General features: G+C 40.4%; 1 protein-coding gene across 1 annotated transcript in view; it reads right to left on the bottom strand.

Annotated features, from left to right (window-relative positions):
- Window positions 1-26367, bottom strand: part of LOC112053888 (uncharacterized) — a 230584-nt gene extending 204217 nt beyond the window's left edge. Inside the window, exon 1 of the mRNA XM_052889199.1 lies at window positions 26088-26367. Coding sequence (XP_052745159.1) covers window positions 26088-26145 — 58 coding nt within the window. The 5' untranslated portion in view covers window positions 26146-26367. The remainder of the gene's footprint in view (window positions 1-26087) is intronic.
- Window positions 26368-26685: the final 318 nt, after the last annotated feature.

The raw sequence follows: 26685 nt of genomic DNA, 5'->3' as shown, positions 1-26685 counted from the left end.
TTGTATTAATATGTGGATACATATCCACTAAAACCCAGCTGCTTGCGTATGCATCAATGAATCACGGAAGCATGACTTTGACAGAAAGGAAAATTACCAAATATTTCGAAGATAATTTGTATAACTTCCTAGTGCATATTTCGATACCTCTATATTTCTCATTCTATAGTATCGTGCTAGACAGAGAGAGATAAAATGAATACGAAACTCGCACTAGCGAGCTATAAAAACATCGTTACTGAATAGCCCCAAAGGTTAGCAGTTGTTGTGTTAGCTCAAGCATATATCTCGCTGTAGCGTGTACCTTGCGCCACGCCAACACGAAGCGTTTGCTTGGTGCGCAGCCAAGACAGACGCCTTCGCGACAAAAACTCGGCGCCGCCACCAGCCCACTGAGGCCGGAGCGTGAGGCCTTGCACCCGACCTCTCCCGCCCTCCCCCACGCTGGGAAAGACTCCCTTCAAACCTAAGGAAGATGTCGAACATCGATAGCGTTGGTAGAGATACAAAGAGCGTGGTACTGGCTATTGGGACCTATGATTAATTTTGTCGGTAGAATCATCCTCATCTTGTTATTTTAATGGCGTATTAAAAAACCAAAATTATGACCTTCTGGGAGAGAAGATTTGCTATCTAGACCCACCACTCTACTCCGATAATAAAAAAGTATTATGCTCTGAGGTATTACCAATTTCGCAAGTAAATTCTAGTACTAACAATTTGTCTTCTTGCTTCATGCAAATCGATCTATCAGGTGATACGATAGACAGACAGACAGAATATTCGGTAATCTTTAAACACCCGTCTTTTGAGTCGGAAGTGAGCAAATAAAACTTCGCGTCACTTTTATAATTGATTGTTTAAAGAATAATGTAATTTGGTGTTCGCGCTCATCGAAGCGTGAAGCGAAGATGAAAGTAGTGCCAACAGCGAGTGGCGCTGATGGCTATCGCGCAGTTAACGAGGGAACTTTCTTCCCGCATTAAGAAGAATCGCTTTTATTTTGAAACTTTTGAAATAATAAATCTCCGAGCCGTCGGATAGAGATCTCTCCTAAACAATAGTTCTTTAGCCATTTATCATTCCGACTGTAATACTGCGCGGGACAAAGAGTTAATCTAATTATTCCGCGAACAAAGGGAAATTAACCAAAACCATACGGGTTCTTTGTGGCCTGCAGTCCGACTCGACCCGGACCCGCTCTGCAAAAACCTCCGCTCTCACACCGACACGGACTGACCCGACCTACAGCCCGACACTGGTCGTACACGCTGCGAGATTTAATTACAGTTTGCATATAAACCGCCCAAATGTGAGTCGGACTCGAATGGGAGCAACCTATACAACAAACATGACAATATTTATTTAATTCATTTTATTTTATAGTATTTTTTGTTAAAGTAGCAACAGATATACATCGTTTGTGAAAATTTCAACTATCTAACTAGAAGGTTGCCTGGAAGAAATCGCTACTTAGATAGATAGAGCCATAGAGCCGCCTTTTGTATGCTGATCTCTTCTTAATAAGTTTTTATTTCACTAGTATTTGTCTTTGTGGTGTGCAAATAAAGAATATCTATCTATCTAACTATCTATCACAATTCATGAGTTGCAGCCTGATGACAGATGGACGGAAGTTCAGCGAAGTCTTAACAATAGGGTCCCGTGTTACCTTAAAAATAGACAATACTGTACAGAATGGTAGAAGAATTTTCTTATTGCGACTCTCTCTCTACGTTCAATACCATCATGTCAGCTCGGCCCGTTTAACTGTTATCGTACACACACAAAACTATCTTTAAAAAAGTTCATTTTACGAAAAAATAGGATATTTATATCATCATCATCATCATCATCATATCAGCCGATGGACGTCCACTGCAGGACATAGGCCTTTTGTAGGGACTTCCAAACATCACGATACTGAGCCGCCTGCATCCAGCAAATCCCTGCGACTCGCTTGATGTCGTCAGTCCACCTGGTGGGGGGTCGGCCAACACTGCGCTTACTAGTGCGGGGTCGCCATTCCAGCACTTTGGGACCCCAACGTCCATCGGCTCTTCGAACTATGTGCCCCGCCCATTGCCACTTCAGCTTCGCAACTCGTTGAGCTATGTCGGTGACTTTGGTTCTTCTGCGGATCTCCTCATTTCTGATTCGATCACGCAGAGATACTCCTAACATAGCTCGTTCCATCGCCCGCTGTGTGACTCTAAGCCTTCTTATGAGGCCCATAGTTAGCGACCAAGTCTCGGAACCATAGGTCATCACTGGCAACACGCACTGTTCGAAGACTTTTGTCTTCAGGCACTGAGGAATTTCGGACGAAAAGATGTCGCGAAGCTTCCCGAATGCAGCCCAGCCGAGTTGGATTCGACGGTTCACCTCTTTCTCGAAATTGGACCTACCTAACTGGATCATATGTCCTAGGTATATGTATTCGTCTACAATTTCGAGTGCAGCGTTCTCAACTATAACTGGGTGGAGCGATACATGAGCATTACACATTATTTTTGTTTTGCCCATGTTCATTTTCAGGCCCACCTGTTGAGAAACGCTGCTGAGGTCATTGAGCATGGTACTAAGGTCATCCAGAGTCTGTGCCATGATGACTACATCATCCGCGAACCGCAGTTGAGTGATGTACTCGCCATTGATGTTGATGCCAAGTCCGCTCCAGTCCAGAAGCTTAAAGACGTCTTCCAGTGCGGCGGTAAATAGCTTCGGAGAGATCACATCTCCCTGACGCACTCCTCGCTGCAACTGGATTGGCCTCGTAGTCTGATCCTGAATACGGACTGACATAGTGGCGTTTTCGTACAAGCACTTCAACGCTTGGATATACCTGTAATCAATTCGGCATCTCTGCAATGACCTTAGCACAGCCCAAGTTTCCACCGAATCGAAGGCTTTCTCATAGTCCACAAACGCTAAGCAAAGTGGCTGGTTATACTCGTGAGTCTTCTGTATAACCTGCCGCAGCGTATGGATGTGGTCTATGGTACTAAAGCCTTTTCGGAAACCGGCTTGTTCGGGAGGCTGGAAGTCGTCAAACCTGTTAGCGAGACGATTCGTGATGACTCTCGAGAACAATTTGTAAACATGGCTTAGCAGCGAGATGGGTCTGTAATTCTTCAGCAAGGTGTTGTCACCTTTTTTGAAGAACAGAACCACCACGCTCCTATGCCACGCCTCAGGCGTCGTGCCCTCGTGAATGACGGAATTGAACAATCGCTGAAGGACTTTAAGTATCGGTTTTCCACCCGCTTTCAGGAGTTCTGCTGTGATTCCGTCCTCACCTGGCGCCTTATTGTTCTTCAGGTGTTTGAGAGCCACACTAATCTCGTATAGGCTGACGTCCGGGATATCTTCGGTATAGTGTCGGGTCAACTTGGCTCTGGGGTCTTTAGCCAAATTGGCAACAGGCTGCTGAGTAGTCGTGTATAGCTGTCCATAGAACTTCTCGACCTCACTTAATAACTCGGGCTTGGAAGAAATTAGATTACCGTGTTCGGTCTTCAAACGCGTCAGCTGCCTCTGTCCAATAGACAGATCTCTGGCGAAAACTTTCGAGCCTCGATTATTTTCAATCGCATTTTTAATACGCTCGGTATTGAAATTTCGCAAGTCGCTGGTTTGCGACTTAGAGATCTGTCTACTGATTTGTCGGTATTTTGACCGACATTCAGCTGGAACGGTATCGACTGGTGAAGTCTACGCTCCGACCTACTCGTGCCCATATTCAAAACCCCGAGTCCTTTCAACTAGAACTGCAGAACCGCTTTGATTGCCTAGCAAATTGCGAAACTGTGGACGATCTGAACAACAGGTTCGTGGAAACTGTCCATTCCGTTGGGTCTAAGTTCTATAAGACCCACCGTGCGAAAAGAACCAAAAAGTTCTCGGACCAAACACTTAAACTCATGGAAGAGAGGCAAGAAATGAGATTACAGTCTTCAGCAGATTTATATCATCGTGCAACAAAAATCTACACTGTGCATATTGCTTTATTTACAGGTAGTTATCAGGCAACAGCGCAAGTCGGGTCACAGGTCGGGTCCGTGTGTAGCGCCAAACGAACGGGCGAGGCTGGACGTATTTCTTTTTTCCGTTTTTATTGTACGAAGGGCACAAAGCGCTTCCAAAAAAAGTTGAGGATATTTATTCGAGCATAACTCCGGAGCGCACGTTTTTGTGTTGTCCTTACGTGTGCAGTTCTGTGCTAATTTATTTGGATATGAACAGGCGGAGCTAATGTGCTAGATTACTTTCTGAAATATGAACTACGCGTTGGCCAGCGTGTGATGTTACTGTTGTATTGTTGTAACAGCGTTTTCAACAAAAATAATCAAAGTAAACAGAATCAGAAGTATGAAGTAGAATCTTAGACTCTCATTTATAATTAAATAGTTGACGCCGCGTGGTTTCACCCGCGTGGTTCCCATTCCCGTATTAATACGGGGAAAAAATATATAGCCTTCCTAGGTTATTAACACTGAAAAAATTTTTCAAATCGGACCAGTAGTTCCATTTGAAAAATTCTTTCAGTGTTGAATTAGCGCGTTCAAACAAACAAACTCTTCAGCTTAATAATATTGGTATAGATTGCGATTTTAGTAAAAGAAATGTATAATTATGGCAAAGCAACCTCTGTCACCAACGTTGTTCGGGTTCCCTTACATTTAAAGTAAGGATATAGTTTTCTCGACTATCCCACAGTGTGAGGTATCAGTATCGGTATTTTAGCGATAAAAAAGTTCAAAATGCTAATTAAATCTACGGAACACTGCGCGTGGCGCGCCACACAATCGTCTGGTTTTTTGTTGACATCCAGTGGAGTGGCACGAAACGTTTTGTCACTAAACCATATAGACTAACCACTGGACCAGCGAGACGTTGAGTAGACTATATAGTAGTTTATATAGTAGGCTATAGAGTAGGCCTATACAGTAGGATATACAGTAGGCTATAGAGTAGGCTATACAGCAGGCTATAGGTATACAAAGCTGTAGATTTCCTCTTTTAAAGAATTGATTGAAAATAAATACCTATCCGAGTTAACGAACAAACTGCAAAAGTTTGCTGTCCGCGTATTTGTAACACAAGCGCCGGTCACTCCGGAATGCTCGCGCTGTGTTTTTTGTGTCGCGACGTGACGTCCAGCAGGAAATTGGATTTTTTGATAAAATTGTCGATCCTCGACCGAGTCGACGGATGCCGACGCGACCGACGGGTTTAGTCGAACATTAGGGAGCCCATGATGCTAAATGTGCTCTCACTCGAGTGTTGTGGGGTCCTTTTAATTGGAGATCAGTTGAAAGGAAGAATAAAAAGTTATATGTTGCTTTCAGTGGAGGGGAAAGAAACACACACACAACCTTCATCCTAATAAAATGTGTAAAAAATAATGTCTTGTTTGTTTGTTTGTCTGCTTGTTCCTTCCAGTATCTCGTAAAAGAGATTTGCTATTTAAAATTTTCAAGAAACAATCCCTCCAAGACATCACAATCGCCAGGAAAAACAATCGTTATTTTCATAAATCCTTTTTCTTTTATGTTTTCTCCGTTTATAATTTTCCGAACACAGCTTTTCCATAAAGCGCGTCGGCAATCATTTAAATATCAACTTTATTGTGCAGTTTTATGATCACAACTTATTGTTTATTTTCAACACATTGAACGACCATTACGGACGGAGCGAGAGCCTGCCGTCGCCACACATGCCTCATGTTGGGAAGGCTGAAGGTTTGTCAGCCTAGGGTCTTGCTGTAGTTTAGTACGGTAGCCAAATATTATGTTTGGACTGTGGTGGATTTGGAATGTAGCAGATTTCAAAGTTCTTCAATTGTCCAAGTATAAAACTTAATTTATTGATATTTTTTTCAGGATATGACGAGGAATCATTCTTCCGGATACTTAGCAACTCTTCGCTATAGAACCTTAAAAGAGAAACCCAGTCTCCATACAAACTCGGGGCCCAAATTATACAAATGATACAGAGCTGAAAATGGAAATAAATTAGGACAATTAATAAAATCTCATGAGGCCAATTTTCAAAGAAATATATGTAGTACCTATAAGAAGTATATTTGTCTAATCAGTTAAATGACTTGTTACACGTGGGCAATTTTTCGTATCTATTTGTAATCCTTTGAGAATTGTAGTAAAATATACAAGATTTTTCACGTATGTGGAAAGTGGACCAAATTTCGGACATCTCTTTTTTCTTGAAAAGAGATGTCCGAAAATTATGTTGAACGGTGTTTTTTATTGTTGCAATATTCGTGGCGTACTTACCGGCAGGTATGGGCTGACAAACTTACAACCTCTCTAAAACGAGGTATGTCTGACTATCGCAGGCTCTCGTGAGATTATCCAAAGTCTTTGCTGTTGCAACTACGAATGTCGTTGAAAAACGTATCTTATAGTCAGTGTAATAGAGTGAAGAATCAAATGTTTGCGGTTCGTTGATGATATCGGTGTCTCCAAGATTAAACCTATAATGTGCATTCTCAGAACAATTAAAAATAACGATATTTTACTACACGCCCACCGCACTACGGCGATGTACGATATATTTTGTTTGTTTTTACTTACAGCATTCAGATATCTTTCGTTTCAAAGAAAAAATGTTTTGTAAAACACAATTCCCAAATATGCTTTTAATGTTCCAAAATAATGTTTTCTCTGGAAACCTCTCTGGCGCTGGTAATGCTGCTGCTTCTGTTCTGTTCTCTTTCAAAAAAAAGACCTCTCTTTCGGTTCGAAAGGGTTCGAGTTAGAACCAGCTCGGACAAAATCTCTAAATCAATGAGACTCAATAGCTCGACGGTAAAGGGCCGGACTCATCACTCAGCTTTTGTGCGTTCGATCCCTGCCTAATTGGAAGAGGACGTGAATAACATTAAAAATATATATACCAAATATTCTTAAAAAATATATAAGTGAATCTATGATCAGTCAAAAGTCGTATTAAATCTGCAATTGATCCAAGCCAAGTGTCATTGTCCATCAGTTGACAATCAACTAGCGGTACAACAGTTACGATTATCGCGAGAGCATTTTCACTAATTTTTCACAACTGATGAAAGACTTTCGGCTTTAAAACATTTTACAATGGAATCTCAATTAAAACCGTCCCCCCACCTCCCCGCTCCCCCCCACAAACTCCGCGTGACAATACGAGCAAAAGGCGACTCGAGTCGTTTTTAATTTATTGTCAATTATTTTATGAACGTAACCATTTCGATAATGCATACTTGCAATTTATCGCAACATTTCACATTTAGCCCCCTCCGAGAATTGAACCTTATCACAAACCGTTTAAGATTTAAAATCATTTATTTCAGTCCATTTAATACGCACGTCGAATCGTTGGTAAAGAAAGATGCATTGTCACCGTCGACCATTGAAATTTCTGCTTTATTTTCAAGTACTTAAAGTTTAAATCGATTTTTTTATTTATTTGATATAAAAGAATGTTTGTCTGATATTAAAGAGATGTTTATTGTTTAAGCGGATCGCTGTAAGGACGCCTGTGAGGCAGTCTGTGCCGCACGTCGGCCATTTTGTTTGCGTCCTAATTGGACTTCCTTCAAGTTAAATAGTTTTAATTACCAATATCATATCACTGGTGTCTGTCGCCAAATGTCCCAATACAAACGAAACGAATTAAAAATATTAGGTAATTAAATTGTACCTACTAATCGCATGTGATATTAGAAAGAGGGCAGATTAATTTTTTTCTTGGTTACTTTATTTGTCACGATTTAACTCAAAAACTACTTATATTAAACGATTGAAAAAAATCTTACCGTCAGAAAGAGCTACGTAAAGGGAACCGTGGGGTGTCCTGCGTGTCTTTATTATTAAAAAACTGAAAAGTTTGTATGTTTGGTTAGATGCACTAATTTCAGAAAAAAATTAAAGCACATTATCATCATCATTATCAATCTATTCCAACGAGCGGATATGAAACTTAGATCCACCAGACTTGCAAATTTGTGGGCTTCAAGTGGTAAAGTTTTTACTCTTCTAAAGATTACATTAAGCAGACATTATAACAATGCCTAGGATACACTAACTATCAACTGCGAAATGCTACTGATTTCTTAGAAGAAAGAAACTCAATATTACAGCCCACCTCGAACCCGAGACCTCGCGACCTGAGACCGCACAGGCTGACCACTATACATCCACAACACGAAGAAGCACGCGCCGCCGATACATCAGCACAAGATGGCCGCGAGTTATGGCGGAGATGTGCGCGAGCGAGTGACGTAGTACGCGATGTGTGTTACATTAATATTGTATACCACGACTCGCGGGCGGCTCTCATTGTAAGGCTCGCCGCACACATGCGTCATACAATGGCCTCCGTGGCGCAGTGGTATGCGCGGTGGATTTACAAGAGGTTCGATCCCGGGCTGGACCGATTGAGGTTTTCTTAATTGGTCCAGCCTACAAAGACGTACCGCCAAGCGATTTAGCATTCCGGTACGATGTGTAGAAACCTAAAGGGGTGGGTATTGATCTTCCTCCTAATAAGTTAGTCCGCTTCCACCTTAGATTGCATCATCGCTTACCATCAGGTAAGATTGTAATCAAGGGCTAACTTGTAAACAATTAAAAAAATGTCAATCGTAAACTTTGCTCGAGCGAAGAGGAGCGGGAGGAGTACGTCTATATGCTACGAGCGACGATTAAACGAAGAGAGAAAAAAGAGAAAGAACAAAAGATTAAATGTCTTGAAAGAAAGAAAAGCTGAATGATTCATTGCTTGACCTAAGACTTAAACCTGAGACCATACTCTGAAGCCACACAGGATTACTGGAGGCAAAACATAAATCAGTAAAATCAGCGATGGTTGCCAATATTTTTAAACATTTTCCACAGATATATCGTCTATTAATTTCTTATATAAAAGTAAGAGAGTAGCCAAGTGAGTATCATACCCGGGCACGTCAGATAAGTGTAAGGAGGTGTAACATATTTCACCCGCCGCGATAACGTCCGGCGCGTGCTGGCGCGCGGCCAGCGATAGCGCGCGACTGTCGCGTCGAGCTGCGGCTGTCGCGCTGTCACGTCATACACTTTGAAGCGAAAAACTATTCAAAACTACTTACTGTACAAATTCTGTTTCTTAAATAGCGTTTCATCTAATCGTTTAAGTTACATTTTTTTTGGCCACATTTTTTTTACTTATTTGCTTATATTATTTGTCGATGAAACAAAGCATATTTAGACTAAGCTAATCTACATTTACCTAATAAAACCTATAAAATCTGCATAAAAAATCCGGTTCAGTAGATTCAAAGACTAACGCGGAAATAAACTTTTTTCAAATCTTATAAAAATTTAATACTTACTCTTTGGTAAGTATACAAATAAAATACTGTGACCATTTCAAAACTGAAATATCGTCACTGTTGTGAAATGACTATCGAGACTCGACGATAAAAACACTGATTACTATTATTACTGATAAAATATGACTAATAAAATCACAACATACTAATATTATAATGGCGACGGTGTAACTGTGTGTAAGTATGTTTGTTTCTCTTTTTCTCTGAATTTCAATTCTAAATTTAAGCCAAATCGCTTGAGTAGCCAAACGATTTGGCTTAAATTTAGAATTGAAATAAATTTTACTCTGGATTAACAGAAAAGCAACTTTTCATCCCAAAAAATGAATAGTTCCGGGGGATATGTAAAAAAAATTTAATTCCACGCGGAAGAAGACAAGTTGTCCGCTAGAAAATAAAAGGTATCCAAAATATGGGATGCTAAGTCTATGAAAATTAATGACATTACATTAATCGGTCGAATTTTCGAAAAGTTAAGCAAGTGAAAGGTGCTCTATTTAGTAAAGTAGCTATTTGTATCAGCTACTTGTGTATGTTGGGGGCTTTAAGAATTTTAAATTTTAACTCGTTATTTATAACTTTGTGATAGGCCATTAAAAAGCTAAAATGAGTGTATACAGTCATCGCGTTCTGTAATAGGATTCGTTGGCCGCATCAGATGTAATTACAAGTTGTTAGGTTTGGCGCGTATGTTATGATTATGAAATAGTTGAGTTGTGAGCCGGGTGCGACAGCGGGCCAGGGGCTTCGTTACACGCCTCACGTTTACTGTACAAATTGATCATGTTACACTCCGTTGATATCGTCGGATAATTGTTTTTGTCTCAGAGAACCTCATCTGCTGAAAGAGTTATAGAAGTATTTGGAAGTAAGCTGTAGGTGAGTGCGTTACGAAAATTGTAATCGGGTGAGGCAAACGGACGGTTTATTTACCATGTAGTCACTAGTACATACAGCAAAAGCAATTTGTCTTTCACATTTACCTACTATTTTATTTTCAATTCTTTTGCCAACAATATGCCGTATAATTAGTTTATTCACCGGCCAAAGAAGTTATATCAACAATTTCTCAGACATAAAAAATACATGAGAAAAGCCGACAAAAGAATAAGTAAGGCCGACCCTCTCGTCCTCAAATAATATGTTAAGACGGTGAAAAGATTTATGTGACAACATGACGACGGGCTGATGAATTGATCGCGGCGCGCGACCGGCGACCGGCGACTGACGCGGCGTGCGACCGGCGACTGAAGCGACTGGCGATCGGCGACTTACGCGGCGTTGTTGAAATATAAACTACTGTCATTTCTTTTGTTAATCACTTAGGTATACTTCAGGAATAGGAACACCGCGTAGTTCCTATTTCCATGGAGAAAAAGAATCCATCGGCATCTTACTGATCATCACCAGTCCTGGCTCAGTATAAATTATATTTTAAGCAATTGCTTAAGGCACCAATGACGACCGAGAAAAAAACGAGCACACTAAAGATAAGGCTATTTCAAAATGCGGACGTTTCATATCCACGTTGATTGATGCATACTTTACTTATATTACGGTACATTTCTCTTAACACTTTTTTATTACTTATTTGTAGTTGCATTTAAAGACTTGGGGCCCACAGGGAAAGATTGTTTAGGGCATTAAGTTTCCTGAAACCGACACTGATTGTCACAGCGTCGAAAGCATTATCTTCCCAAGCCCGTCTACGTGGAGTAGAGTGATGTAGCACTAAGTCAATATCAGCTCCACATTAAGTCAATACGTTACGAGGAATTAAAATAACAGTACGTATGCGCCGCGGAGACGCCGCGCCGTCTGCCGGGCCACGACCTTGACACGCCGGCGCCGGCGGGCTACGGCTTGTGTAACTAGCGGTGAATAACACTACCGTCTTGTTATATTTCGCAATAATACATATATATTTTTGATCAACCCCATAAAGTAAATTTGAATAAGACACAACCTTCACACATCTGTTTATTGGATGAAAAGTGTTTTATACATCAAAAGTACTTACGCCAAAAAATATATTGCAAGTTAGTTGCCTCAAAAACTCCTGGCCAAACTATTATTAACTTATTATTAATGATAGTTTGGCCAAGAATTTTTGAGGTAATCTACTCGCAACATATCTTTTAACATCAATATATTGAAATAAGTTGGGTGGATCTCGTTTTTAATACGGATTTAGATTACTTATAGTGAAACAATGATCAATTACTCGTATCAAGCGGCTAGTAAGGAGCAGAGGAGCTTTGCAAGTGTAGAAGACGCATTGACTGATAATGATAATAATATTTTTTTATACATAAGCAGTAACGGGCTCTTCACAGATGCAAAAATCCCCAAAAATCGTTCGTCCTCGACTAAAATATTACAGTAGTTCGAACTAGGCCTTAACGACTCTGCTAATTAGTTGCCGGACTAATAACAACAATATACAATTTATACAGTTATTTAGAAAGTAAAATCAATTTATTCATACGATTGCTGTATGTAATGACTTTGTTATTAAAGAAGGAATTTAGCATTGTATATAATTTTTACGTATAATATCCTAGTGAAAAGGATACTCTACAGTAGATCACATTCACTCGGTAGAGCTACTTATTGAGAAGTACCAAGAGTTCCAACGACCACTCTATATAGCGTTTATAGATTACCAAAAAGCGTTTGACTCTATATTCCATTCAGCAATATGGGAAGCTCTGTACTCGCAAAATGTAGAGGCCAAATACATTAGAGTGATAAAAACATTTATTAAAACAACACCAGTAGAGTAAGGCTAGAGTCAACTGGAACCCCTATTCCAACTAAAAGAAGAACCAGACAAGGGGACCCGCTGATTTTCATTGCAGTACTAGAGACCGTTATAAACAAGTTAAACTGGAATACGATGGGCTTAAATATAAACGGAAATTATATAAACCATTTGAGATTCGCTGAAAGAAGGATAAAAGGGACATGGAAGAAATATTGGAGCCTTAAAGAAATTTTCAAAAGTCAAATGCCAACAAAAATTAAAAGAAATGTCATGAACACCTGTTTCTTACCGTCTCTCACATACGCCTGTCAAACATGGAAATTCACGCGAAATGTCAAGAACAAAATAAATTCATGCCAATGGAGCATGGAAAGAAGTATGATGAAAATCCGAGAAATTCAAAAAATTCGCAACTCTACTGTAAGAGAAAAAACAGGAGTAATAAAAATTGTAATTTATTTTCGTTTTGCAACAAAATTATAAATTTTATTAACCTAATTGTACACATTATCTACTATAAGATCACTATGTATATGTGCTTACTTATGTGCGAAACTAAAGGCTTTTTATTATTTATTTTATTTATAATATCCTAAGTACAGCAGCAAGCCCTGCTGGACCTCCATCCAACCTCCAGCGCGGCGAGCTGTGGGCGCCAGCTCGCTGCGTGTAAAGCTGCCGTCACTTCATCATCGTTTACCGCTCGCTCGAATGTTAAACCGTACAATAAATTAACAGCAATTAAGCACATTAAGCCCGCGGCTCGCGATGGCTTGTTGAATTAAAATTAATGGTCCCCGCGAGTGTGCGTGCGGGGGTGAGGGGGCTGGGGTAGTAGGTACCTACTTTACAAAAAATATGTCCATTAAAAGTTCGATACTAATATCTTATTTCACTAAGTAACGATTCGTAGATAGGTATTCGTAAGAACGACTTCACGACAAGGAATCGGATAAATGCGAGCTGGACTCGCCCACCGACCGTTCTGTACAATTACTATTCGTCGTCGAAAACTATATTAGAATATAATGATAATCAAGAATATCTATAAGCTTGTGAGAATGAAGCCCCACATACCACAGAACTTTCTTTTCATTGCATAAAGACACTGAACGACAATTACGACTACATATTGTTGTTTTTCGATTATTTTCCCAATCTCAAAGTTCTAGGTTAACAGGAATCCCTACGAACTTCTTTAACGGACGTTAAAAAAGCTTTCAAGTACGACAAATGCATTCCCAAGTATACGTTTACGACATAGTTTTTAAAACACTACGCTTTTTTCGAAATAGACCTTAATTTATCTTCATACTATATTTGAACGCTTTTTTTAACGGACGTTAAAAAAAAACTTACGTGCGAATTAATTCTTAGGGTTTTTCTTTTTGAATGACGGAACTCTAAAAATAATGACTATTCGTAATTCTGTGTACACGGCGCCTTACGCGCGTAGGTATTACTTCCATCCCCAATATCTCCTCCAATTAAAACGTTCTAATCGAAAGTAATAATATACGAATTAATTGGAACATTTCCACTGAAACCTATTTTAGACTCTAATTTCATTCCCACAAAGTTTATTTTAGAACGAAATCAATTATATCTTTAATTTTAAAGGCTACCCGCAAATCGGTTTCGGGTTAATTTGTTGATTTGTGATAATAGCGGAATATTTTACCAATAACGCGGTTTTGAGATACGCAGTGTTGGCTCACGTCGGTCTGTCGGCACTCGGTACTCGGTACTCGGTACTCGGTACTCGGTACTCGGTACTCGGGACCAATAGTGTAACTTTTGGAGTATTAACTGGATCAAAATAGTACCTACTTTATAATACATTGTGTAAGATTTATATTGATTTCTTTTTATTATAAAATTCCTTTAAATGTAATTTATATAAACAAATATAATAAAGCTGAAGAGTGTACTTGTTTGCTTGAACGCGCTAATCTCCGATGGTCCGATTTAAAAAATTCTTTCATTGTTAGATAGCCCATTTATCGGTGAAAGCTACCCACCACTCAACCCCTCTCCGCGCGCGCAATGCGTGCAGCAGCGTGTCGCAGCCGCTTCGCAGTTTGGATCGTGCCGCGATGCAAGAACCAGCTCATGACTAAGGGCCCCGTATGGGTTCGAAACTAGTCGGGCATACTCCGACGTAATATCACGTGAGTTTTAGCCGTGTTTCATAATCAATTAATATGAATAACACTCACGATAGTTAAAATTCTAAAAATCTCTTCTGCTATAGGCTATATAATATGCCAGTATTCTTTTCTTCTATATACCGTATTCTTGTTTTGAGAACGGGAACCACGCGGGTCAAACCGTCTTATCCGGAGCTTGCGTCATTGATATCGTCGTCTCCGTCGTTACCTCCGGTGTCTGCGCCTTCAGAGATGGCCATTTGTAGAAGCTCACGTGGCAGAGGACGCCCATTTGGTGGTCTTACGCAGTGCGGAGCTATGCCGCGGAGATGATTGTGCGGTCCGTTATCCGCTCGCGCGAACATTCGGTGCGCTAGATCTCGGACGAACTGCTCCACGGAGGGCGTCCTGGTGTCACGGTGATGATGTCATTTCTGATGTACCCTCGGTGCTCCTGTGGCAAGGCGCAGGCATTTGTTCTGCTGACTCTGCAGTCGCTGTTTTGGTATGAGGAGCACAGTGCGTACCATGCAGCCGCATACGTCAATCGGTAAGAAACATAGGTGCTGATGATCATCAGCTTGGCCCTCAGAGGTAGGCGGGATGTTAGGACCTGGTACAGCATCGACTTGGTCGCCGCAGACTGAGGCCTGCCAACCTATGTCCTGTCCCCGTAGTTTTAGTTGACGTAACGACTTCCGAACGCCGAACAGAATGGTGGCCGTGTTGTGTACCAGTTGTGTTTTCTCGTCAATTCGCATTTCACAGAGCCGCACTAGATGGCGCTAGTGGTATGTTAGCACGCACTAGTGTTTTGTTTTTGGAGGAAATATACTTTACTACTAATACATAATGTTATGCAGTAATCTAACTTCAAATTAATTTTCGATGACAATAACGAAAATAAAAAAAATTTTGAAACTGCTTTCGTTTAAATGCCTTTTGCATGTTATAGGAAAGCGGTAATAATCGTTCATGTAATTTAATTAGTTCAATGGAATTAAACAATATGTTAAAATTAAGAATATTACAATATTATATTTTGTACTTAACAATAATAATTAAATTAATTGTCTTAGATTTAGTTTGATACTTTACTTTGTTCTTCTCTTTCTATCTGTTTTGTATAATTTAGAATAAGTTTAAATATATTGTCAATTTTAATTTTGTATGTAATTTTACCTAGGAATCTAATCTAATAATTGTATTCAATTAATTTGTTTTCTTTTATGCTAATGTTTTATAATGTACTTTTTTATTAACTTTGACTTCATATTGCAATTTTTTTCATAAACTTGACATATAATTATTATGAAAGTGTTGACATTTAATTACATAAAATGTTATGTGCGCCCAGCGTTAATATACATATCAGATTTTTTGTGGCATACTGTATAGTTTTTTTTAATGTTTAATATGTGTATTGTTGGCGTGCTATAAATAAATAAATATTCTGTTTAGCTGAGGTGTAACCAAATTTTTTTAATTAGCTGTTATTAAATTCTTATTGATATCAAAAAATAGCTGCTATATTTTAAAATACATAGTTGACTCTTGTCAAATATAATATAAACAATAATAATTTCGTGTAGTACATGGAATAAGGGTCTAAAATATATCGATATTAATTAAAAAAAGTTAGGGAGTTCTTATGAAACTTAATTTATAAAGATTTTTTTAAAAAATTTCCAAACGACAAAATCGCTGTGCTTTACTTAAGCCGTCACAATGTTACTCGATGCACTAAACGTAAAAGTAATTGTTAACTAATATTTTAATCAAACGCTCCGTGTTTAAGGGATTTGTTCCAGTGACGTCATGAAACTGGTGAAATCGTATTGTCAAAGTCAATATAAAAATAAAAAATTTCATGTAAACATGGTCTCAACGAAAATCACGTCTCCAAAAGTACTGGATCTAAATTTTTTAAAAAATTTTCAAAAGTTAGCTGTCTTGCTAGCTTGAAGATTTTCGAAAACTTTGAAACTCTAAAATTTTATATTATGAAGGTCATTTTTGGGGAATGAGGTGAAAAACTAAAAAAATAGTGCAAACTGCATCGTGTGACATAAATTAAATCAAAGAGTTTTTTAAAAGGATCTCTAGTATATATTTTTTTTAATTCTAAAATAAATTGCCTTCAAGTTATTTCCAAGGTTGTCTCCAAGGATTTCCTAGTCTTTATACGCTTCCTTGTACGGCATTGGGATCTTTCTAAACTACTAAAACTACTACCACTACTACTACTAATATACTACAAGCTCATGTTTTCCGTCCAAATTCATAACATGAGGCATGTGTGGCTACGAGGGACATCATCGAGTCGCCAGCGCGTCGCGCGCGAGTCGCCAGCGCGTCGCGCGCGAGTCGCCAGCGCGTCGCGCGCGAGTCGCCAGTCGCTCCGCGCCGGTACCTCACGAACCAATAGAAATAATTCCGATTTCAATTTGTCAAGCGAAGCTATTTGCTTTGGCGCAGGCGAGTGTTGCCAGTGTTGTCGCGAAATGGAAGCAATCTCACTTCACACGGCGCCGCCATTTTGAAAGGTTTCTTTGTCCGACGCGAGCTACCTGCCCGTGACGCGGGCCGGGTGAACAACTCATTTCTACAATTTTCAACAAATTAAGACATCCAGGCTATTGACAATTTATTTATTTTTCATCTCAGTTGCTTAGAAGTGATTGTTTATTTGGCCAAATGAGCGAGCAGAAGTTGTTTTAGCTGGGCAAGCAATATTTTTTAAAATAAAATTCAAGCAACGAATTCTATCTTTAAAGTATTTTTTCTCTCTCATTTATTTATTACTTCTTTTTTTTAAAATTTTTAACAATATAAGTATAATATAATATAATACAAAACATTATTAAAAATTTATAAAAAAAATTCACCCTCCCGCTGCGGGACATTTGAGTGCCCAAGCAACCGGCGGTCAGGGCTCCAGAGTGAGGAACCTCCTCACAATACGCGCCGTCTCAAGAATCACTGCCTTTTGTATCCGACTCTTGATCCAACAGTTAAGCGAAAGCTTCTTAAGGTGTTGGTCGAAGCTTTTCGCTATAAGACCATTGACTGAAACAACTATCGGAACAATAATAGTTGACTCAACATTCCACATGGCGGTAATCTCGTGAGCAAGGTCCAAGTATTTTGATACTTTTTCCTTTTCGGCTTTAACCAGATTATCGTCATGTGGAACTGTAATATCAACAATTATTGCACGACGCACTGACCGATCGACTAGCACACAATATACCTGTCAGTGATAATCGTTCGGTCCCAGTAGAGCAATGCACTGCTATTTTCAAGAACTGACGCTGGGTCGTACCTATAGTAAGGCATCTCAAAATCGATAAGGTCATATTGAAGAGCAAGCTGTTGGTGGATTATCTTGGCTACTTGATTATGTCTGTGCAAGTATTCGCCGTTAGCAAGGTGAGAACACCCGGACACAATATGCCTGAGGGACTCCCCAGGACGATGACACGCTCGACAGATGTCTAGAGTGCCATCTTTCATAATGTGTTTCCGGTAGTTTCTCGTCTTTATAACTTCGTCCATAATTGCACAGACAAAACCCTCGGTTTCCCCAAAGAGGTCACCGAATTGCAACCAAGATACAGATGTTATTTGATCTACATCCGGCCCAGTAAGGGCCTTGTAGAATCGTCCATGCAACTCCTTGCTCTTCCATATTGCCACACGATCTGAGTTACTAATTACTATAGGCTTGCGCCAGTTCTCTTTGCCTAGGGATAGCGGGGTAAGTCCCTTATCCACTGCAACGACATCCTGAAACATACTCACATTCATCTTGAGAAAATGATCTCTGAGATTGCACACCTCACGATTATGGAGGTTCTTGGCGTTTAAGAAGCCACGTCCTCCACACTTGCGTGGGATGTACAATCTCATTACAGATGAACGGGGGTGATGCATCCGGTATGATGTCAGCAGTTTGCGGACTTTACAGTCCAGGGAATCCAGTTCGGTTTGAGTCCACTTTAGAATGCCAAAAGTGTATATGAGTAAGGGCATGACCCAGCTATTGAAGGCACGCACCTTGTTACCGCCTGATAAAAGACTTTTTAGGACTTTTTTCAGGCGGCCAAAGAAGCGTTCCCTCACTACCTGTTTCATATTCCCTGTCTCAATACCAAGTGCTTCTGTCATTCCAAGGTATTTATAGGTCTCGCCTTCAAGGAGTGATCTGAGAATGATAGTTTCTGAAATAACTATATTCTCGGAGCTCACTATCCTTCCTCGCTCTACATTGATGACCGCACACTTGTCTACACCAAATTCCATCCTTATGTCATTGCTAAAGGTTTGAGTAATCTTCAGCAATGACACTAGGTCTGTACGCTTTGATGCATACAGCTTGAGGTCATCCATGTAAAGCAAGTGAGATATGAGCTCACCACCCCTGCGAAGGCGAAAGCCTAGCCCTGAATCCCGCAGTAAAGTACTGAGAGGATTAAGGGCTAGACAAAACCATAAAGGGCTCAAACTATCGCCCTGGAAAATACCTCGCCTAATCCCTATCAGTTCATTCGATTCAGAACACTCAGAAGCGCCTGGGTGACGAAGAACTGTCATCCACTGTCTCATACATGACTCAAGAAAAGAGCATAGTGTTGTATCGACCTTGTACAACCGCATGACCTCCATGAGCCATGAATGAGGCACCGAATCATAGGCCTTCTTGTAGTCTATCCAAGCAGCCGTGAGATTTTTTCTGTTTCGCCGAACCTGTTGGCAAATAGCAGTGTCTATGAGGAGAAGTTCCTTTGTACCACGAGACCGGGCCTTACATCCATTCTGTGTTGGGGCCAAAATATTATTTGCATTTATATGCATCGTTAATTTTGATGACAGAATGGATGTAAGGAGCTTATAGATGGTGGGTAAGCATGTTATCGGTCGGTAGTTTTTGGGGTCTGTGGTACTTCCGGATTTGTGTAGCAGGAACGTGACACCAGTTGTTAAAAATGCCGGTAGCGATCCAGTGTCAATGGCATTTTGAAATTGCACTGCCAAGATAGAATGGGCGCTACGAAACCATTTTAACCAGAAGTTGTGCAATCCGTCCGGTCCTGGGCATTTCCAGTTTGACGCCGGACGAATTGCACAACTTACATTTTCTGTAGTAATGGATATCGGAATCATTTGTTCCACCATTGCACACTCTTCCTTGACAGTACTCATCCAATCGCCTTCAGTGTGGCCTACGGGGGCCGACCAGATGCTACGCCAGAAATCTGACATAGCACCAGAAGTCGGAGGTTCCCCATCTGTCACACAGGCACTGGATCGTTCCCAGTTCCTGTACACTCTCCGTTGGTCACTTTGGAAGATTCTATTCCGATTATACCGGTCTATGCGCTCTTTATAACGCCTAATGCGTTGTGCCCATGCATAGACTTTCTGCTTCAAGAAGTCAATGCGTTCGGTGACACAAGCCAAGTACTGGAACGGACGTGTGTCAGTCCCAGCAAAAGCCTGATTCACAAATCGCATAACTCTAGGGCGATTGTTGCCCTCCTTGAAGCAGATTAGCTTAGCTATGAGAGTTCTAGTCAGTGTGATACGCCTTTCGATTCTGGTCCGCCAAGCTGGTGCTTGACCCGTCCTCTGCGGAACCGTGCGTGGTTCAGGGAATTTAACACCCGCAATACGACACGCCGCAACGGCTCCACAGAATAGAATCGAATGCGTATCACTTAGGTCCTCAGATGTTACGAGATATTCACCTAAAATCTGATCTAGAACCCCCACTAACGCCATATTTCGTCTATGTACAGGCAAACGAGGCAATTTTGGTCTTAAATTAAGAGGCATGTACCTGTATGTCACAATAGAATCCTCCAAAGTTCTCCTCAATTGCTCATAATTCTGACTACTTACTTGCATATCGATACCATCCTGTAGCACCTCTGGGATGTTGGTTTGCAATGTTTGCTGAGGTACGCTACGGATGGTATCGATTTGTACTGAAGTAGAGCGCAGTCGTTCAAGGTGAGCTTCATCTAGCAGATGACGTCGCTGGATTGCTCGCACCTGATCCGATAGTCGCTGCGCAGTCACGGTCACTGTTGGCTCAAGAGTCTGAAACATAGACAACATCCTTGACCGGTACGCAGTAAGGTTAGTTCCCCCCTCTGTCGCCCCATAGTACGCTCGCATGACGCTCTCATTGAGTGGACGAGACCATCTCATGCGACGCACTACACCACCGGTAGCGGGAGCACTCACAGGGGCCCGCAGCCCCTCTTGATCCAAGCTCTCCGGTAGTGGTATCTCGTCGACGTCCTGCTGGTGTTGTTGCTGTTGTTGTTGGTGTTGCCGTCGTCGTGTGGTGACACCCCGATGAGTCGTCCGCACGGGTGTCTCATCCCCCGCAGATGTTGGCGGGGTCTTAAATTCCTCAGACGACGACGGCGACGTCGACGACGATATGAAGATGTTATTTCGTGCGCTGGTGCTCTGGCCGCCAACTCGTCGCATATTTTCTATGGTTTATAATGTTCTTCAAATTCATTTTACTGTTTCTATTTGATTTGGCTTATTTGTAGCGTATATATTTAAATTATTTTAATTTTATTTATTTGTTTGAAAAAAATATGTCACTCCAGACGGATGGCAGGTGTCAAGCAAAGTAAAGTATTATTGTTATGGTAGGGTATTGGTACCTTAGCCGAATATTTTAGCATATTTCCAATAAGATGATAGTAATTTCTTCGGGCGAACATTAACGTCAAACTGACTTGTCAAACTTGATTTTTTTACTAAGCAATGTTTGACAAACGCTTCCAACAAGCCACTCAAACGGTCAAAATGTTCGATTTGTCGAAGAGTTGGGTCGTTCACAAGATATCTTACACCAAATCCTAATACTGAATACGAGTACAAGTTATTATCATCATCCATCATCATTATCATCACCCATATTTGGCTCACTGCCGAGCTCGAGTCTCCTCTCAGAATGAGAGGGGTTAGGCCAATAATCCACCACACTAGGCCCAATGCGAGAATTAAGAAAATTCTCTGGTATGCAGGTTTCTTCATGATGTTTTCCTTCACCGTTTGAGACACGTGATATTTAATTTCTTATAAAGTACACAACTGAAAAGTTGGAGGTGCATGCCGCGGACCGGATACGAGCCCACAACCTCCGGAATCGAAGGCAGATGTCAAATCCACTGGGCTATCACGGTTGTTCACAAGTTGTAGCTGTTGTATAACGAGTTAATATATCTACTGTTTATTTATTAATTGAACTTGTGTTACGAAAACTATCATGTTTGACTCCGTAAAAATCTGATAAACATTGACAGTGATAGCGAGCGGTCGGGCGGCGGTAAATCACCGGCCGGCTATACTTTATCGATGGGTTATGCTGTATCTTTTTTGTTCATTGAATTCGTTAGAAGCAAGCTACGCTATCGACTGGAGCGTTTAGTAGGTTGGTTGTAACAGATGCAATAGTCATCTTTACCTACTTTGAGCTGTATGCGTGGCGGCACCTGAACTGGGTTCTAACTGAAAATCAGTGCTGCATACTTTTTTTGTACAGGAAGTATGTGGCAAAATGCTGAGTTAGGGCCTTTTTTAGGTTATGCCACACCATACAAGGCATTCTTCTTTTATTGCTCTACTGTTTGCGTGGATAATTAAGCTATGTAATAATTTTGAATTTAAGAATGTAATATGTGGCATTGCTTAATAAAGATCTTTCTTTCTTTCTACTTTTTCAATTCTTTGGTGTATATTCTAGTAACTAGTGTACGATTTTTTTTATTAACCAATGAGGGAAGAAGATTAAATAAAATAAAAAATAAACAATTATGTAATACTGTGGCATTGTGAATATTTGCTATAATTTATTTCTTATCCCAATTAAATAACAGATCTATTTATTTAGACAGGCCAACGACACACAAAATAATTTACATAATATGATATAAAATAAATATACTGGAAATACAGATATAAAACATAAACATATATAGCTAGCTTGTACAGTAGACACAGAAATACTTAGGATACTCGCAACTCATTATGTGTTGACTTTGGTGCTTCTGCGGATCTCCTCATTTCTGATTCGATCCGCAGAGATACTCCTAGCATAGCTCCTTTCATCACCCGCTGTGTGACTCTGGGCCTTCTTATGAGGCTCATAGTTAGCGACCAAGTCTCAGAACCATAAATCAGCACTGGCAACACTGGCACACACTGTTCGAAGACTTTAGTCTTCAGGCACTGAGTAATTTCAGATGAAAAGATGTCGCGAAGTTTCCCGAATGCGGCCCACCCGATTCGGCTTGAGCGGTTCAACAATGCCGTTTAGAAACCATCATTTATGTGTAGAAAAAGCTCGTATCTCTTCCAAGTAAGCTCGCTACAAAAAGTCTAACAGGAATTGTTTGGTGACACGTCAGTTATTATTAAATTCGCTGAAAAGGTGCGACTTGTTTCTTCAGTTGGCTCTCGAGTGAAGGGTTTGCACATCCCCGGGGTGCGGGGTGCGGGGCGCGGGGCGCGGGGGCGGGGGCAGCGTGACACGGGTGACGCGGGTGCCGACATCATTACACGTGTCGACACGGGAATTACTTGTCACTTCGCGTTACTGAGTGTAGTGTAACGTGAGGTACAGTTTTTTTATAGATAACAGCGCTTGACCATGAACTTCATTGGCAGTATCTCACTACAGGGCCAGGCCTTCGTTATTGTAGCAGACGGATCATGGAGCTTGGGCCCACCATCCTGTTGGTGGTCCAATGCGGGCGGGCTTAAGGTGATATTTTTTTGACTATATGCCAATAACTGTCAGATTATTGATTATGTGATAATGGAAGGGACCGACGGTTTTACGAAAACGAGGTGTAAGGCTGTAGCCCTATCAACTTCCTACTTAACGGCTTCCGAGCAGAAAATTTAAACTGTTAAATTTCTAGAAAATAATTGTCTACTAAAATGAATAAGACGTCAAACTGATAGCGATATCTCCCCTCAAAGTTATGTTTCATTAAAAAAAAAGTATCAATCAGCCGTCTCGCTCGCTCTGTCGCGGAACAACGGCTCAAGTTAAAAGTTTACACTTTTTGAAAAAGGGCAGCCTCGGCACTTTGTGACGTCATTTAATAACAACTTCCCTAACGACGAAACTTCGACGCTTTGTTGTTGTACCCCCTCCCCGCGCTACCCCCCGGTGGTGGGAAATATTATTTGTGTTACATTACAGCTCATTTAATACGCCACCCTTGGCGCTAAGTGCTCAATAACAATAATAACATCAGACCATACAAATGGAATACCGACCAGTTCCGACTGATACTTCGATTCTTGAGTGGACCGAGGATATCAAGCAGCAGTTGCAGGGTAGTGCCTTGAAGTCCGTGCAAGAGGCCTATGTCCAGCAGTGGACATCTATCGGCTGATAAGGATGGTTACCAAACTTTTATCCTTCATAAAATGAAGCACATATGACTATCGCAGGCTCAGTCAAAAAGTGAAGGGCGAGGAAGCTGTCGTCTGACATTGCTCGCAATGAAAAACGAAACATTTCCACAATCCCGAGCATGGACCACCCCGCCCGTAACTTATAATGAGTTGACAACATAATGAAGTCGCTTCCTGTCGGCGAGCTGTCGGCGAGCGGCCGACGGAGGCCGACGGGTCCGACGGTCGGAGGGAGCGTCGCTGAGAGGAAATTAAAACATAATCAATTACGTTCGGCTCATTAGACGACGGCCATCGTCGCGGGGATTAATGCGTCTGTAATACAGAGCGCTGTAATACAGTATGCTGTTATATTATGGATCTCAACAGAGAGGTCCCGGATTCGTTTCCCAATTCGTTTCAGTTTAGGATTTTGTGTATCCAAAATTGACTGATGTCTGTTCAGCACGGCTATTCTCTAACAATGTTTTGTTATCTATCTTTCTCATTCTACAGTATCGTGTTAAATAGAGAGAGATAGAGGTGAATTCTAAACTCACACTTTAGAGTTATAAAAATATCGCAATAGCCTCATCATTATCAACCCACACTCGGCTCACTGCTGAGCTCAAGACTCCTCTCAGAATGAGAGGCCAATTAGTTAGGCCAATAGTCCACCACGCTGGCCCAAGGCGGATTGGCAGAATTCACAGACACAGAGAATTAAGAAAATTCTCTGGTATGCAGGTTTCCCCATGATGTTTTTCCTTCACCGTTTGAGACACGTGATATTCAATTTCTTAAACTATTTTTAGGATAATAATTATGATTCGTTGTATTTGAATATCAGCTCTACGTCTCTGCGATGTGTCCGCCTGCAACTGTACAGGCCCTCACCCGACTCTGTACCGCTACGAGTACATAAGGCGTAGCATGAGCCGGAGCCATCAGCTCTCTACAGAGCGTATCTCAGTCACACAGGATGGTGTACCGTTTCGTCGCTCAAGGAGCTATGAGAAAGCTAGCCATAAACTAACCATATTCAGAATGTCTATGAAAGATGAAACATAACCGTCTAAAAATATCACAGGTAAAAACATATTAGATTTCGTGCTGTAGCTGTAGCTGTAGTGGTGCAGGTGACAGTTCGTTTTACTCTTGAAAGTTTGCCGCGATTCACTATAATAGTACGTATTATGAACGTCACACAGGCGACTGTCAGCCGCACCATGCTACATCACTCATAGTGTAATAGTGTAAATAAGACTACAATTTTATTACTAATTAGCTGTACTGGTTGATATTTGAAGTAATTAATTTGATTTCTAAGGTATTTGCTTCGGTACTATTAGTGACTCCGTTGGCTTACCGGCGTAACTCATATTTCCGTAAGAATGCGGACATAATATATAGCTAATGATACTCAAACGTACAAATAACGTAGCTTTCTAGTGGTGAATTTTCTTTATCGGTTTAGTAAATCCAGACACATCTTGTATCGAATCGTAAATCTATGTCCAGACATTATCCCCTACATCACTACAAACTTTACCTCTTTATATAATATTTCAAACGTTGAAATGTTATAAATATTTGTCTAAACTTATATTTTGACAATCTAAAAATTGTCTCACAACCGATGTAATATGGTAGTTAGGGTACCGAGTCTATTAAAATTTCAGGATAACGGTCACAAAAATCGATTGTTTTACAAATATCTCATTCTATCTATTCCCATTCTCTAACGGCACTCTCCCCGCCATTTATCTCAAAAACGATTCAAAAATAAAATAAATATTTTTCTACAAAAGTTGTAGACAGTTAAATTTTCTACAATTTCCATAATTAGATTATAAATAATCAGAGCAATTATTGACAAAAAAGCGTAGTAAAGTAGCTTTTCAATATTGATTATAATCATACACCTAATAGAGTAATGTACACTTTCTCAGAACTAATTGAAGTCGATATTTTAATCTAGTAAAACATCAGTAGTTGACAAAGCCATTATATTATGCTAAATGAATATTTGTTAGTTATTTTCAGTATTTCGTAAAATATGCTGAAAAAGTTATTAAACGAGATTCTTAAAATAATTTAAAATGAACAACACTCGTACAGAAAAATCTTTTCAAACCGTTCAGTGAACGCAGACACGTGCATTGAGGCGAGGGCGGAATTTAATGAAAGTTGCAGTTTCTTTGACGCTCGAGCGCTGAGACGAGCGGCGCCTTCACTCAGTTAATTACAACATAATTCTCTACAAACTCCGTAATTAAATAGCGGGAACTTCATAAAAAGGCGAATTTTGTATTAAAAAACGCTCTTCCCGGGTAATAACTCGGAGATAAATCGTAGCACTCACCGTCCAGTAGAAAAAGGAGCCGGAAGATGAGGTGACAAATCCTTTTCATCTCGAACATCTAATTTACTTTACTAATTAACTTTGAGAACTACTTTTGGCAACTTGCTTTCTAATTCTCTACAAACTTTTCGTCAACTGACATCACATATAACAGCACAGTGCACTAATTTATTGCAATGATTACGAATGTATAACTATTTATTACTATTATATGTTATCGCGTAAAAATAACTCGCGTGTGAGACATAGCAGCGCGCGCAACATCCGTGCGCGACGGGATTTCGCGGCGGACTGCCCGCTACGGGCTAGCGGCTACGGGCTACGGGCTACGGCGGCGCTACGAGAGCCCGCTACGGGCTACGAGACTACGAGAACGATTGGACTAGAGTTATGAAAATAACAAGATTCTCAAATCTCCAATCAAATTTCTCAATCTCTAAAATGAAAATTATAAATTTAATTTTGTAAAAATGACTATTTTTTATTACCAGCGTTTCTGTTATGTGGCTTTACCGATTGATTTTAAAAATTAATCAGTTCTTAACCTTAGCAAACATAGTGGATTCATATCTAAAAAATATAAAAAATAATTATATAA

This window comes from Bicyclus anynana, chromosome 25 (assembly GCF_947172395.1).
Source record: "Bicyclus anynana chromosome 25, ilBicAnyn1.1, whole genome shotgun sequence".
NCBI classification, from domain to species: domain Eukaryota; kingdom Metazoa; phylum Arthropoda; class Insecta; order Lepidoptera; family Nymphalidae; genus Bicyclus; species Bicyclus anynana.
The sequence above is the reverse complement of the archived record's forward strand: the minus strand, read 5'-3'. Positions and strand labels throughout refer to the sequence as shown.